Consider the following 16159-nt stretch of genomic DNA (forward strand, 5'->3'; position numbering starts at 1 on the left):
GCATGTCTGCTAAAGAGCTTAGTCTAAGACATGGTAGATAGAACAATAATGGCCCTAGTGCAGTTTCAGTTTTAATGTTTCCTAGAATTTATGTATCTGTCACAAATAAAAATAGCAGTGATTTATTCTTTTGTGGCTGCTTCTATTAGGAGAACCCAGAATATTTGTTTTTTCTGGCTGTACCTGGATCTTTGGCTCCAGAGGACCCTATAAGGGTGAAAGCTCACTATGAAAGAGAAATATTATTTATAATTATCTATACTGCTGGATATGATTTCATGTTTTTGATAGTAATGTTGACACTTAACACTCACATGATGCTTGTAAAACCAGAAATGTCTGGTTTTACTCATCTCTGAAAAAAATATTTTTAACATTATAAAGTGTAGGTTTATCTTCAGCTTATTTATTTGAAGTATATAATCTTGAGTTATTGACATTCCAGAAACCTTTTTGAATAATTGAAATGTAATATTTTTATAACTGACAACTCACTGCTGTAGAATGAGTTCCACAAAAAAGTGATGCTGTGCCTGTTTTGGGAGTGCCTGCAGCTGGAGGTGAGTCCTGCTGAGGTAATGCCACAGTTCAGGGGGGCTAAAGCAATGGTGTCACAAGCAAATGTTGACATTTTAAAACTTGATTCTCAATTGGACTCTGCACTGGCAATTCTAGTCCATGTTTGTATTTATACTTACTAAGAGAAGTCTCTGAAAGGAGGAGAGAGGGTGTGGATGGGATTTGCCTTGTTTTTCACCATGGTGCTTTTTTACTATATTGGAATTTCAGTTAAAATTCCATCACTTTGCAGTCCTGTCAATTTTCTTATCATATTTAATTATAAACATCTTTACAAAGGAAGCCTTTTGAATTTAACCGATTATTCTTGGACCTTCACAAATCAAAATTAACATGCTACATTAATTCCTTTGTTTAAGTCCAATTCTTCAGCTGAAACACTACTAATTGAATATGAACTAAAGAAACAGCTTTACATGAGCTTCTGAGTGATTTTTGGATTCATATTTGCAAAAATATTTTTAATGTTCCATAGTCACGTTTAACATATCAGCAGTGATTTCATTCTTCTCTTTCATCTGTTTTACTGCATTTTATACCCTGACCTTTTGCTCTTCCTTTGCCTTTCTGAACCTACACGAACTATCCTAAGCATGCTCCAAAGTATTTAACACCCTTCAGGATTGTCTTTCACAACAGGACTGCCATGCTAAGGTTTCTTGAACCAGATGAGTGGTTTTGTTCACTGCTTAACCAGATGCTTTCTATCTGAGCTGCTTGTGAGAGAAGTATATACAATTCTCTAAACTATATAATTCTTTTTCATATTTATGTTTTTTCCCTTTTGTGAGAACAGACAAGTAACTTATTCAGGTTCTGTCCAAAAATAGTAATGGATTGGAGACCTGTTTCTGAAAATAATCCTGCCATATCCAAATTCATTTATACCCCTTCATGGACAATTGTATAAATTCACAAACTGCTCATTTTCTCAATACTCTTCCTATATTAAATTTCTGCTTGCTGTTTGTTTTGTTACATATTGCTGAATATTCTGCCCACTGTCTGAGGAGCTCAATTACAACCTGGTCATTAAAATACCTCATTGTTTGGGATGATGATATTTATGATTACAAATTTCTTAAATTCACTGGGTCCCAACCCTTCCATTACACAGTTTGTGTTATCACTTGTTTCATTTATTCAGCCTATGTTAAAATCACCTAATATTATTTCTGACAATCCCCTAAAAGCCTGCAGATGTTTTCCCAGGCTGCCTGTAATATTTACAGCTGATCCCATTGCTCTGTAAACAGCAAGCAATGTGGGGTAAATTAATCCCACAAAATGCCTTAATTGTGAAAATCATCAGCCTCTTTGGCTGGCTGAGGTGGAGGAAGGCTGCTGCCATTTATCATTTTCTTGTCCTTGTTGCAGCTTTATTTGCAAATAACCAAATTTACTGCTTTCAAAACGTTTCATCAAACACTTTTTTTTCCTCTCCAGTAGTTGTTGGCTAAAATATGAATATCTTAAATTCATAATATTTTGTGTCACAATGCCATATGCTTTTGAGACCCTGTTTCCAAGGCTATACCTTACAGATTCCTCTTCTAGTGAGATCTGTGGCTGTTCAGCTCACCTGAGTCATAGCTGATCAAGGGTTTGCAAACAGATAAAAAAGGCTGGCTCTAGACTGAGGTTTGAAATATGTCCTATCCCAGTGTTCACTCACTAAGATTCCTTGTTCAATTAGCTCTAAATTTGTGGCTTGTCACTTAAAAACCTGTGAAATTTTTGGGTCCTTCACGTTAAACAAAATCTGGGATTCTATGCTCAAGTCTATGACTTCAAGTCAAAATTGTGATTATAATTTGAGTTGTTTTGTAAATTGTGTTGCCAGATACCATTGCTTGATATTCATATTTGTAGCAGGTGATGTAAACATAATCTGGGAAGGAAATGTTCAGCTAGATGCACTCACAGAGGGTGAGTGCATCTAGCTGAACACACCACCTTGGCTGTCAGGGGAGCTGTAAACCTTTTCCCACATCCAAGTCCCTTGCAGCTAGCACTCCTGTTTTATTTCTGTGGCATTTCTGTATTATTAAAAAATAAGCAATAATACTATATGAAGCAGTCCTCTAAAGCAGGCTGCTGTGCTGATTATCATTTTGTACAAAATATCTGTGTAGGACACAGTAATGCCTTGTGTTTGCACAGTTGTGTGATTTTTGTTACACCCAGTGGGAGTTTGTTTTCACAGGGGCTGTGTGGAAGAGCCCAGCCTGGATGTTTGTTTTTGTCATGTTGGGCCCTAATGGGCTGCTCCTGCTCTGCTTGCTCAGTGCCCTCCTCCCACTAAAGACTTGCAGCATCTGCAGCCTGTAAATATGCAAGAGCTTAAACTAAGGAAAAGAGCATTTTTCCACACAGGAGATCACAATGTGCAGGTTATTTTTTCCTTTGAAATTAACTGATGAGTAAATAAACAGTTTTTCAATATTTAGAAAATGAGATTGCAGTATGAAATGGAGATGTGTTTGAGGCATCTGTGGAGAGATTACACTTGCAGTGATATAACTTACCTCCATGTTCTAGCAGTATCTTTATGTGAATAAGGGCAGGAGAACCAGTGGAGAGCAGTAACTACTTTATAAGTCTGCCAAATAGAAATATAGACTCTCTCAACCATTGGTATGGTCTCCATCACTGCACCAGCGGCATACTTCACAAACTTTAGAGGATTAATTCATGCAACAGCTCTGTCAGCTGGGGATCTGCAGTTAGACCCCTTCCATGGATTGGAGTGGGAAAGCACAGGAGTTTTGAAAGGTCAGAAAAGAAATTCTGTTGTGGAGGTGGGAACTGAAAGAGCTGTCAATGCTGAGGCAAATGTGTTTTTATATGAGGCACTGTATTATTATATCCCATGAAGTTTCATCTGCTTTCTGAGTTAAAGAGTGGCCCAGTCAGTTTCTGTTTCTTAAATGGTGTTTTCATTCATTTCTCAATGTTAATTGTTTATAAAGTGAAGATAGACTTGTTTAGAGTCATTTGTTTGCAACCTTTTAATATTTTTCTGGGTGTCAATAATGAGCCCAGAGATAATGCTAAAGACAACTTCAAGTGCAAATACTTTAATCTGTAATCCATGCCTAAATTACAGTACAGTGTTCCCACATGCCTTCTGTGTGGTAGATAGGCACCTGTTCTGAGATGGTCTGAGTTCACATGTGTGTACATTTATTTTATTTTTACAACTTTGTTTTTTGTTAAAATCAAAATGATTTAGTGTTAGTGTTAAGTGGCTTATTTATTTTTAAAATTAATTCCTTGCTGGGCTAGAGTTAAGGTCCCCTTCAATTGCAGGAATAAAATAATTTCCTGCTGCTAAGGTAGGTTTCTCTGGTGAATCTGAAGCCCTTAGGGAGGAGATACCTACCCTGCAGGTCTCTCAAGTGAAGGACTGTGAACTGTCCCCATTAATGCCCTCCTCTAAAGGGAATTGAGGCTGTGAGGAATTGGAAAAATAAGGGAAAGGGGCTGAAGGGGGAGGTGGGGCTGCTTTGTTTTCTTTTCCACAGACATGTGAAACTTTGAGATTGCATTTCTCCATGTTTGGCAGTGGATGTGTGTGATTTGTGTGTCTGTGTGTGTGTGTTGACTCAGACTGGAAGACCCAGCCCTGCCTCTTACGTGTGGACTGGATCCTCACCTCTCCAAGGGGATCGTGTGTCAGTTCTGGCACAGCACAGATGCAGGATCTTGGCAGCTGAGACTGCCCCTTCCAAGCATTTTTATATAGGAAGAGGCGTGTGCTGGCCAGTTTCAGAATTCTAGCACTGCTTTTAACTCTGAGTTTCCAGAGGGTTTTCTATCCATTTGTCAGTTTGGATTTTTGTTAAATATATACACCCATGACAAATTAGCTGCCCTTCTCATGTGAATGTAAGAGCCAGGTAGGCTGACTTGAGAAAACTTGAAGCTGGAGATCAGCTTTTTACCACTTTGTTGAGCACTTGGTATTCCCCGAAAGATTCTTCTATGAAATGGCAAAGAGTAAGATAGGTGAGGCCAAATATTTATCTTCCATTCATCAGGAAGCTGCTTTTAGTCAATTTTTGTCTATTCTTTGTCTTTCCATTCTCACTCCCATCTTTCTTGTGGAGCTGACTGATATGCAGAAAAAGAAAAACCTGGAAAAATGTTTTCATTATAATTTGGAGGGTTTTCAGTTGACAGGGTTTTTTTTAAATTGCTTTTTGAATTTTTGGCACTGTTTAAGTTTGGGTGTTTTTATAATAATCTTTGGAAAGTTTTATAGAATGGGTCTTATATTCATAAACCAGAAAAAATCCAAAGGTGAGAAGTGAATCATCCAAGTTTTTAAAAGCTGGTCAGCAAATGTGTATGTAATTGACATTGATGTAAATGGCAAATAGATCTACACAAAAATGCCAGTTAAATTCTGAATGGCCAAGACACTAGAATGTTAGCACTGCCCTCAACTCCCTGTCTATGAAGCTGAAGGCTGAGTGCCCTTTAAGTTTTTAACTTGAATTATTTAATTGCATTTATCCTTTCTCAGACATAATTAAACAGGTGATGAAAACCAAATTGTTAATAACATAGTTATGCCTTGTTTTGGAAAGAATAATGCTCAATGGTATTCATTCACATGAGTAGTGGGAAAGGGATTCATGTATTTCCTATGCTTGAATAGCTTAATATATCAGTTGTTGTGGTTCATCATTAAAATCATGGAAATGACAGCATGCTTTTAAAATCCTAAATGGCAAGATATGCTTTGATAGAATGAGGCCAACTCATAAAATCAAAAGGATAACATAATAAATAAAATTCCAGAAACCTGAGCATGTCTACTACAGCTTTGCCCTCCTTCTGACTGTGGTGTTGATGTTGGCAGGCAGTAGGCTGTGATCGACAACTTGGGAGCAATGCCAAGGAAGACAACTGTGGAATCTGTGCAGGAGATGGCTCAACATGCAGGCTTGTGAGGGGACAAGCTAAGGCACATGTCTCACCAGAAAAAAGTAGGTTGCAAATTGATCCTATGGTGATTTATCCTTGACTGTGTTTTCTGCTTCTGTATTAGCATGCATATTGCAGTGATCTTTTAGCCATATACTTGTTTGCAGCTTTACAAAGCTACTTATTCTAAAGTCTGTGCTAGATTAGTCTAGTGAAATTCCGTGAGGGATACCACACATTAGGGTATAGCTAGGAAAGAATTTGAGATATGCATTTTTTTAAATAGAGCTACTCAATTCATTCTATCAGGAATAACCATCAAGATGCACATCTTATTTTAGAGGGTATCCTCATGTTGTGATGCTTAAGCAATGCTTTTAATCCAGGGAAACATCTTATAGATGGTTTTATGGAAATAGTGCCCTGTGCTTGTAAGTACCTGGTTTTCAAATTAACTTTGATTTCTTTTTTTTCTTTTTTTTTGGTTTTGTTTTTTTTTTTTTTTTTTGTGGTGTCCAATGACAGTTGAACTTCAGGGGCACGCTACTACTTCTATGGTACAAAAAGCACAAAGTGAAAGGCACTAATACTTCCTTCTCTTTTTTTGTGTGTTTGGCTCAAATTCCACCATTCTTTCTCAAAATAATGAACATCTTACTGGGAGTAACTCTGTAGGTCTCACTAGTATCGAAAATATAAAATATAGAAGAGGAAGGGTATTGGAATTAGACCCTTCACTGGAGTCTGAAGAGTCTGGCTATTTTGATATGCAGGCAAAGTTTTCCAAACAAAGACTCCCCTCTGACACTGGTGCTCTCCACCCTCACAGATGATGCTCCCTGGAATCTCACAGCACATGTCCCATGTGTTTATCATATGAATAGTTGCCTCACATAATTTTTTCTTTTTCTGAACTCACACTGTGTATTTGTCACATGGAGATGGGGCCTTTGGGGTTAATTACCTTCCTGCAAAGTCACCAGATAGAAGGGTGCTCTAAAAGTCAGTGCTCAAAGTTCAAATGCAACCAGGTTTTCTTTTTAATGGATGAAGCACTTGCCTCTGGCAGCTGCCTGTATTTTAATACTGTTGTATTTCAGCCTGCAAAGATTTCACTTGTGCCCTGATTTTGAAGGAGTTTTGTCTATTGAATCGGGCTAAAATGCAGTATGTATAACTATTTCCATGGGTTTTTTAATGCCCCTGTTTGCAGGATGCCTCAGTTTGGATGTAACTTGGAATAGTTTATTTGTTATCTTGATGCTCATTGTTTTGCAGTGTGGTGTTTTATACTGCCCTGCAAGGGTGTTGGGTATCACTGTGCAGGTGCATAATTTCTGTAATTCAGTACACGTGTATAGTAAAGACAATCTAAATTTAAAAGTGACTGGTTGTGTGGCAGTGACTTGTAAAGTCATGGGATAGTTTTCCACAAGTCAAAGAGCCTTTTTACATATTAGATGGTCTATCAGTGTTAGCCTTTGCCTTGCTTTGACTAAAGGTCTTTTTGTTGATGGGAGAGCGTAGTTCAGTAATTAATAAAATTTTTCATCATGAAAGAGTGAGAAGATGTCTTGAATGCTTACAACGAGCTGAAAAAGAATTTTCAAGGGAGGTCACTTTTTATTCATTTGCCATGTCAAAGACTCAGAGCTTCTGGTCAGCATAGATCAAGCACTTGCAAAGCAAATATTTTTGTAGTGTCTCCAAGTTGCATTTTTTTTGTGTCTACAGATAGATACAGATATATAGGGATATATATGCACAAAATGGCTCTTTCCCTTTCTGATGTGAAGGTCAGCTGGAATTGAAGGGATTTGTGTTGTCTATTCCAGCTTTACAGCACCAGAGATTCTCCTGGAGAAGGATGATTCCTGGGGACTCCATAGCTAGTTCTAAGGCAGCCAAAATACACTTTTGGATTGGTGACTCTGATTGGATAGTTCGTGATAAGTGAAATAAAGTTTCATATTTAATTGCTGCTTAGGATGGAAGTACAGTAAAGACAAAGTGGTAAAAGGGATCTGGTTTTGAAACTGCCATTGTGTGGTATTCTGGCTCAGGTAAGAGCTGACTAGAGCTGACATCACTTGGTAAAAGGTCTCCCATTGCCTCGAAGGTTCTGAAGAATGCCCATGGTTCATTGTTTCTTCTGTCATAACTCAGTGTCTCCGTAAGAGTCCTCTAAAATTAAAGACCAAGAAAGACTGTTCTGAGGGAAGATGTCAGTTTTGCCAAGTTTTGGGTTTATCTTGCACTGCAGTAGGCTGGATGATATGAATGAATTACCACTGGCATAAGCAAAACAGTCCACATGCTACTAAATTCAGAACTTTGTGTTTTTCTTGGTTATTGTGATGGTGCCAAAATATATTTTGGGTCAAGTTGTTCAGTACTATGCAATGAGTTCCATATAATCATCCTGTGTGTGAATGAAATGTGGAAATAAAGCCATCCTTTCTTTGTGGTAAAATATCAGTGAAGGGAGGCACATTATCTTCCAAAGAGTCATTTGGAAGCTTTCAGAACTAGTGTTGAGAAAATAGCAACACATGACAGAAATGTATTTAAGAGGGAGCTTAAGGCTGTGAGCAGGATGTAAATTTTACTGTTCAATGAAGCAAATTAAAAAACTGGAAGGAAAGCAAGAGGCAAAGATTTTAGTATAAAAAAGAAGCATAGGGGAAAATAAAGTGCTTGCTTATCTTACCCCTTATTTTAAAACAAAGAAATTTAGGCATTGATAGCAAATGATTTCTCATGAAGGACTAATTTTGTTTTATTATGGTTTTTATATGTTTTTACATTAAATTAATGTCTTTGATCAGAAAGTTAAACAGCAGTGAAAGAGAGCTTACTGTTTTGCAAATATGAAAGGAACAATTATTTCAAAAGTTTATTTTTTCCACTAACACTTAATTGCCTTTGAAAGACAAAGTAAGTTAAACTTCTGTCAGCAAGCCAGATTCCAACATTCTGGTAAAATGATTAAAGGTTTGACTAACGATATTCAAACAAAAAGTGTAATAGGTTGTAAAATGTACCATCCCGCTGGGAAATGAGATATCATGGGCCTGAAGTTTCTAGTACTAAATGCATGGAACTCCCATTAACTCTACTGCACTTTGTACACACGGAAAAATTGTGGGATTGGGCCCTCATCTCTCCTTTCTGCACCATTGTTGGCCAGAAATGGTAGAAAAATGTTCTGGTTCTGATACCAACAAAGAAGACAAGATGCTAGTTCACTGTGGGGTGAAGTTGAAGGCATGGACTTGTCCCAGTCTGGCTTTGATTCCCAAACTGCAAGATACTTGTAAGTTTTGCCTTTCTTAATGTTTTGCTAAACAGCTTCTTATAAAAGCCTTCACTGGTGATGGCTTCGTAACTGTTTGAATTTCCTTCTGCCGTGTGCTTTATTTCCGTTGGCACTTGTGTAATATGCCATTGGTCACCTCTTCTCACATGATGTATGCCATCATCCCCAAGCATGCTTAACCAAAAACCTAATTTCACTTTGGTCATTTATCTAAACAGAGGGCTTTGGCACAGCTCCCTCTTCTGTGTCATCAGTCAGCTCAACTTTGTGACAACTTCTTGCCTCACTTTTTTCCCTCTTTGAAATAAATATACATGGAGCTAGCAACCCCAATTGTCAAGGTTGCCTGATACTTCATTTTATATGAAGGATTATTTGCCAAAATTAGACAGTTGTGTCGGTAACTTCTCATGCCAGGTGCTATGTGTTTTGGAGAAAATTCAGCCAAAACAGCTCAGCATATTCCAAGGACACAGAGGAGAAAAACATGTTGTTTCCCACTGTCAAAACATTCTTGAAACCTTTTATTTAATATGTCTTAAAATCCCTCCATTGTTGGACTTGATCACAGATCAGGGATTTGAAATTTGGCAGGCAATGATCTTCTGGTCATGGATAAGTCTTTTGCAATGTCTGTGAACATCAACACATATTTTACTACAACCTTTACAAAAATCCCCAACCTTTTCCTTCAGTTTCAGTGGAATCTTCTTGGATGGTAATGGCTGAAATTTCTGAAAACTTATCCTTTTAAGTGTTCTCTAGCTTGTTACAAGTCCTGACTGCAAACAGATCACATGTGTGTAGCCTCCTTATAATACATTAACATATTGCTCTTCCAGAAATGAGCTATTAAAACTTTTCCTTGAGGTTGCTCTTGCTTTCTGCTTTACGGCGGCGTGGACCAGGTGCCATGGGATGTGCTCTGTGATGCCTCCTACCTTACATTCAGGCATTCAGAAGAGATTTTCCAATCTCCTGAGCTTCGGACTTGTGACAGGGAGTGATGAGATCACATGAGGAGAGGGAAAGATGAGATGAGCTGCACAGAAAAATTTGCCATTAGTTCATGCAGTGAAGGAAAGGCAGATGTGAGAAGGTGGGTGGAGGTTGTGGGACTGGCTGTACAGACACACTGAGTCAAGGAAAGAGGAAGAGAAGACTGAGATTAGATAAGGAATCTGGATGGGAGATGGAGTCAAAAACACTTGGAGAGGAAAGGGAAAAATCAACTATCTGTAGAGCCAGAAGAGGGAATTGGGACTGGTTTGGCAGGAAAACTGTGTGTGGGGAGGGTTAGAATGCCAATGCATTAGTGTTCCAGTATGGATAAGGAGCATGTTTTTGAAGCAAATTTCATCATGGCCCTAACATACTGTTCATCAGTTCACATCACAGAGTGGTCTTGCAGAGCATAAATTGGAATTTTTTGGATGAAGCTAAACCAGAAGATGTGTCCCAGAAAAGCACCTGATGTTCTCCAGCAGCTATAGGACACCCAGTCCATGGAATCAGACTAGAATTAGTCCCAACGAGGCACCTGCAATTTTGTAGTGTGGATGCTGTGTCTTCAGCAGCAACAGTTTCAGTCTAGACATCCCTTTATTTTGATTGGTTTACTTGAGGCTGTTACAGATAGTATGAAATCTTCTTCTATGCTTTCATGGTCCTTTTTGTCTTGAAGAAATTTCTTCGTAAGAACATTGACTATTTCATGACTTACTTTGTACTGCATTTCCTTAAGATCCCTTCTCTTGAGGGGCTGTTTGCTGCATGTTTTCTCCAGTACATGTATTTGGGTTTGCTTTCGTTAAGCAGGGCAGCACAAAGCCCAGCAGCAGTGCATTCTGGAATTATGCCTGATGCCAGAGTGGATGAGGGAAGCCACTGCAATAAGGTTCCAAATATTTTCAGATTTTTAGTTCCTGTGTGCTGTAGTTGTTCCTGGATTACTGTTTGTATTTTGAGAGCATAAAGGTCTTCAATCAGAACCAGGGAACCAGCAAATAAGTTCTGAGCAAATACATAGAGAGAAACACTTTTTATAGACCTGAAATAAACCTCTGGCCTGCTATAAGAGGAGAGAGGGAAAAATCCCAACTGGCCCATATGTGAAACAGTAAATGGGTCCACCATGGCCCACATGGAAAAATAAATAAAACCTGCTGAATTGGATTGAGTTTAGGAATGTGGCTCCTTTATTTTGATCCTGGGGATTAGCTCCCAGTCTTACCATAGCAGGGAGTCTGATCTTGCTCTCATTGAGATCCAAAATCTAAATCCACATTAACACCATAGAAACAGGATCAAACCTTGACATCTAAAGTAAAAGTAATCTGGGAGCTTAATCAGCAAGCACTGTGTTGTGTGCACACATTTCCTGAGAGAGTGTCTGGGTGAGAGTGGAGGGAGATGACTCCACGTGCTGCTGGGAATCCCTGTCTTGAAAGCAGTGCCAAAATAGAGAGACAATGTCTCACCTGCTTCTCAGTTTTTAAGGTGAGCCTTAACCTGACCTCATATGTTAGAGTCTAGTGTTTCTGTATGTTCCAGATGAATTTGGACTAATTAGTTTTCATCTTTAGACAAAGGCCAGCAATTAACTTTCAAAGAAATACTGTAAGGGAGGAAAAAACTTTAATCGAAAATTCTTGGTATGGATTTCAGGGTAGCAATTTCCCCTTATGTTTTTGTAAGAGTTCACTGCTTTTAGCAGTGTGGACCCTACTGATTTAATGGGAAATGTACAGCATAACCATTTTAAAGGGGTTTACAGAGCCTTGTGTTTCTTTAAGAATATGAATTACATTCAACTGAGAACCAGAGACCTTTGGAATATATAGTTTTGGAGCCAGACCTGGACAACCTTAACTATTGCTTCAAAGCTGTCCCTAAGAGAAGGAACTGACCCTTATGGTCAGTTCTGTCCTATTTCTTCCAAACCCTCATCTCTGTTCAGAAGTCCAAAAATCTCGCATTTATTTTTTCTTGGAATTTACTTCATCTGAGGGCAAGACTGCCCTAGGTCATAATTATCTCAGTCAGGTTACAAAAATCTCCTGCTGTCAGACTTCTTGACAGGTCTGTGGGCTGCAGAGGTTGCCTGCTGCTGCGGCGGTGAGCTTAGTCATCCCTAATGCAAATAAAACACTTTCTGGTAATATTGTCTCTGCTGCAGAGAAACACCAAATTTAGCACCCCCATGAGACTTTTGGACCATATCAGAGAGTGCTTGGGTGAGGGTGGAATGTCTGTAGTACTGCTAAAGGAATGTGAGGCATCCTGAAAAGGGATCTGCAGGGTCTGCCGGGGCCAGCGGAGCTGCCTGTGGGGAGGTGCAGGAAGCTCAGCAGATCGACCCTGGTTGTTCTCCAGAGGAGCAGTGCTGCACATGTGTGCACATCTGCAAACCCAGGCTGTGTCTGTGCAGCGCGGGCTGCCCTCGGTTCCACTTCAGAGCAGCAGGTCACATATTCTGAACTGGTCATCCTCTGACTTTCATTGGAGGTTTGGTGCTGTGACTGACCATTGTTATCAGGATGGGATTCAATTCCTGACCAAGGAAGGACAGATGGGCCCCTCAAACCTGCTTTCTCTCAAATACTGTCAAGCACATGTGAATTCAGTAGTTATTTCCTTACTTTAAAGTTATACACACCCACTACCTCCTGGCTATCTTTAGCAATTCCTCTGATGAAAAACCAAGATGCAAAAAGATATTAAGTGGTTCGGTAGTTAATGTTTTTTCCAGAACTCCTTAGTTGTGTTATTGTTTTACTGTAGTATTTTTCACTCTGGTGGAATACACAAGAATGAAATTAATAAAGCTCATATTTTATTACATCCAAAATAAATTGTTATATTTAAATGTCCTTCCTAGAAATTGACGATATAAAAACTGTAACATAAGAAGGTGTTTATTTCAGAAAAAATAATTGCAGTATTTTCTTGAAGTATTCTGAACATTTGGCAGGAAATCATACTTATGCTAAGGAGATGTAAACCAGAAGCTGATAATTTAGCATCTACTATAAAGGGGTCCGGTTTAAAGTGGAAAGAAACCTTTTTAAACTATTTTTTTAGTTTAAACTAAACTCAACTCTTCTTCCTCTAAATATTTTATGGGCAATTCTGGAGCCAGTGTATCACTGACTTTCAACACACATTACTTTTTTGAATCTGCAAAAAAGAACTTCCTCTGCACCAACCACTGAATGTGCATTAGTTTCATCACCAAACAGAGCATCTTGTGCAGGGTGCAGCTGCAGAGCGCACATGTGGCAGGGCCTGCCTTGCAGAAGATATGCAGTTGGGCCATGATGGAAATGGGTGACAGCTCCTTGGATGCTTCTCTCTTCCTTTTGTGGCTATCCTGTGGATATCCTTTTCTGAGAGCACTGCTTTTGTTGGCATGAGGGTCTCTAGCCTGTTGATTTGACTGGTAACTCAGTTTGCTTGGGCAAATCACAGATTTCCTACATTTGAAAGGAGAAGTAATAACTTTCTGCCTTTGTAAAATGCACTGAAGTAAGTGTGTTGCACGTTTATATATGAAGAGGCCTTTCAGGCAGCCAAAAGCTGTTTTGTATTGATATGTCCTGTTGGGGGCTGGTTTGGTTTATAGTTCATTTTAAAATGAGCCTCTTACTGGAAGAAATGATCTTATATGGTAAGTTAGATGCAGACACTGTTATAACATGTACCTTATAGCTATTATATATTTGCTCTTAACTGGTCTGTAATTGGTTAAGGGTTAGTGTTAAGTAGATGATTTATTTCCTGTAAGTCCTGCCACTTATTAAAGTTGTGACCTGCAGCAGGAAATGAGGTGTGGGCAAAATGAGACTGAACAGCTGCAGATTTTTGTAAGGGGGAAGGTCTACTTAGCAGATTCCTTATGTCAATTCAGTGATTAGAAAATAAAACTAGGACAACAGAGTGTAAATATGCTCCTAATACACTACTGACATTTCAGTTGTTATTGTTAATAGCAAATTATTTTTCAAGAGAAAGCAAGATTTACAAGTCCATTTGTAGATCTTAATAGTTGCATGACATAGCAAACAGACTCAGTACACTGTACTTAATAAAAGAACATATTATTTTTAATAGAAAAATTGTGAAAGCTGTGAAATATTTTCTTAGACACATTTGACAGTTTTCAGTCTAATTATGTGATGTACAAATTCCCTGATGAAAGATAATTTCTAAACCAGTTCTTTAATGTTTCTAGGGGAAGAAACTGTGATTGCTGTACCACATGGGAGTCGCAGTGTGAGAATTACCCTGAAAGGACCAGCACACCTTGGTATGACTGAGCTGTTTTATGTATTTATACATAGGCAGAAGATAAAAACCTTGTATCTGAACTCATCCAAACTTTGGGGAATATGGGTAAGATCTTGACCTCGATACCTTGATTCCTCTTCCCATCTTTAATATCCAGCCTGGAGATAGTCCTAGAGAACACTGGAAAGTTTACTTGGTAAAAAGAAATAGTGGTGGTTTCTATTCCTTCCATTTAAACCAATATAAGGCATCTCAAATGCAGTACACTCTTAAACAACACACACAAAAATCTTCCAGAGGATTATGTGTGGAACCAACAATCCTTGCATAACTCAGCACCAGATTTCTGTTGAAGCCTCTGACAAGTGATCTAGGTCCGAATGAAGTAGGGTGAACAACTACAGAAGTCCTTTTTCCATGTAATTCTTTTAGTCATTGCATACCACCAATGAGAAACAGTTTGTTATTGTGAAAGACAATTGTCTTCCAATATTTTCTTATAAGTCTGATGGCAGTATTTATGGCAATTTCCTTGTCCATAGGCCTAGTTTGCCTAGAGAATTGATGGTTCAATGGTAAGTGGTGCTGCCAGACCAAGCAATGAGATAAACTATTCATTTAACTTTGAACATTTTTTTTATTTGTAGAGGTGGTAGGTGTAGTCTGGATCATAGAAATAAAAAGAACTTAAGCTCTGAGATAAGTAAACAGAAGTAAAAAAAAAAATGCATTTTATTTGAAAATTGTTCATCAGTTTGTTTGCTTTCAAAATTATATTGTCACACCCTTTCAAAGAAAAAACAAAAAACTTAAATAAAACTCCCTCTTCAGAACAGCTCCAGAGTGACAATAACTTCTAGATATACTACTTATATTAAAAAGTACAAAGCTGAATTTATATTGAAATAAATAATATTCCTTTAAAACTTTTGAGGGGATGTGTGAAGGAGTGATCCTGACCAGTTCAGGTCAGGACTCTTGGACTTTCTTAAGTAGTTCTGCAGAAGGAAGTTGTTGTTTCAGCTTTGTATGAGGAAAAAGTACTAGATTGAGTGGCTCTTGGGGGATTTCTGGAAAGCTCCTGAGGAATGCAGCAGCAACTCAGTAACTGAGTACAGAGTGCTCCTGGCTTCCTACCCAGGGTGGTTCTGTAAAGAAGCTGTGGCTTGGCATCACCTTTGTTAGTTCACTCTCTAGCTGGACAGGAATTGTGAAATGTTCCTTTAACCACTTCCACCAGCACATCTGTTTGCAAATCTGCAAGGATTTAGACTTTTTTTACCTAAAATTAAAATTGCAGAGGTAAAAAGCAACTGAGAGCTGTTGTGGGGAGGGAGGTGAGAATTGCTTCTGGCTTCAGAGCCCGGTCTCCAAGAGCTGATGCTCCAGAGGTGCTTCTCCACCTTCCCACTGTAGGTGTTCCTGGCTGTTTGTCACTTAACAGAAGATACCAAATCATCCTTTGCTGCAACTTCATTCACTTTAGTGTGGGTGTGCTGGTATAATTAAATCCAGAATTAAAAGAAAAAAGCACCTATTATTACAGGTTGCATTTGTCAAAGATGTTTTTCCTGGCTTGCAAGGAGTTGAATTTAACAGGTGAAGCAGAGACTACTTATTGTTAAAATTTTATACTGCCTCCTGTTGCCAGCATATATTTGTCCTTCAAGTAGAGTCAGCATCAATAGCAAAAGCTTGAAGAGCACTATGGAGTGTCTGGCACTTTTCCCTTTATCTTGTGTTCAGTGGGGCTTCATCCTGGGTTTATGATCTGGTTTCATTCCAGGAAAGCACAGCTGCTGGACTAATCAAAAATGGAAATGTGGTTGGAGATGTAGCACACAACAGATTTGAAACAAATGCTCTGAGCATTGTTTTGCAACCTGCAGTTAGTGTTTGAGCAAGGACTGCATTTCTTTGTAGCTGGTTGGAATAAGTGCTTTGTTTGTGTCTCTGGGCACTTAAAGACAGGCAGCAGATTCATCAAGATGTTACTTTGGGTTTTTAACAAATATGGCCCCTGTACTTCTGCGTGCT

General features: G+C 38.6%; 1 protein-coding gene across 8 annotated transcripts in view; it reads left to right on the top strand.

The window, feature by feature from the left end:
- Nucleotides 1–16159, top strand: part of ADAMTSL3 (ADAMTS like 3) — a 181045-nt gene that overhangs the window by 92799 nt on the left and 72087 nt on the right. For all 8 annotated transcript variants that reach the window (XR_005258135.1, XM_038147068.1, XM_038147065.1 and 5 more), the window contains exons 7-8: nucleotides 5450–5576; nucleotides 14067–14141. Coding sequence is in view for 7 of the 8 variants with exons in the window: in XM_038147068.1 (XP_038002996.1) it covers nucleotides 5450–5576; nucleotides 14067–14141 (202 nt within the window). In the remaining variant the exon portion in view is untranslated. The remainder of the gene's footprint in view (nucleotides 1–5449; nucleotides 5577–14066; nucleotides 14142–16159) is intronic.

The sequence above is a fragment of the Motacilla alba genome, chromosome 10, assembly GCF_015832195.1.
Source record: "Motacilla alba alba isolate MOTALB_02 chromosome 10, Motacilla_alba_V1.0_pri, whole genome shotgun sequence".
In the NCBI taxonomy this organism is placed as follows: Eukaryota; Metazoa; Chordata; class Aves; order Passeriformes; family Motacillidae; genus Motacilla; species Motacilla alba.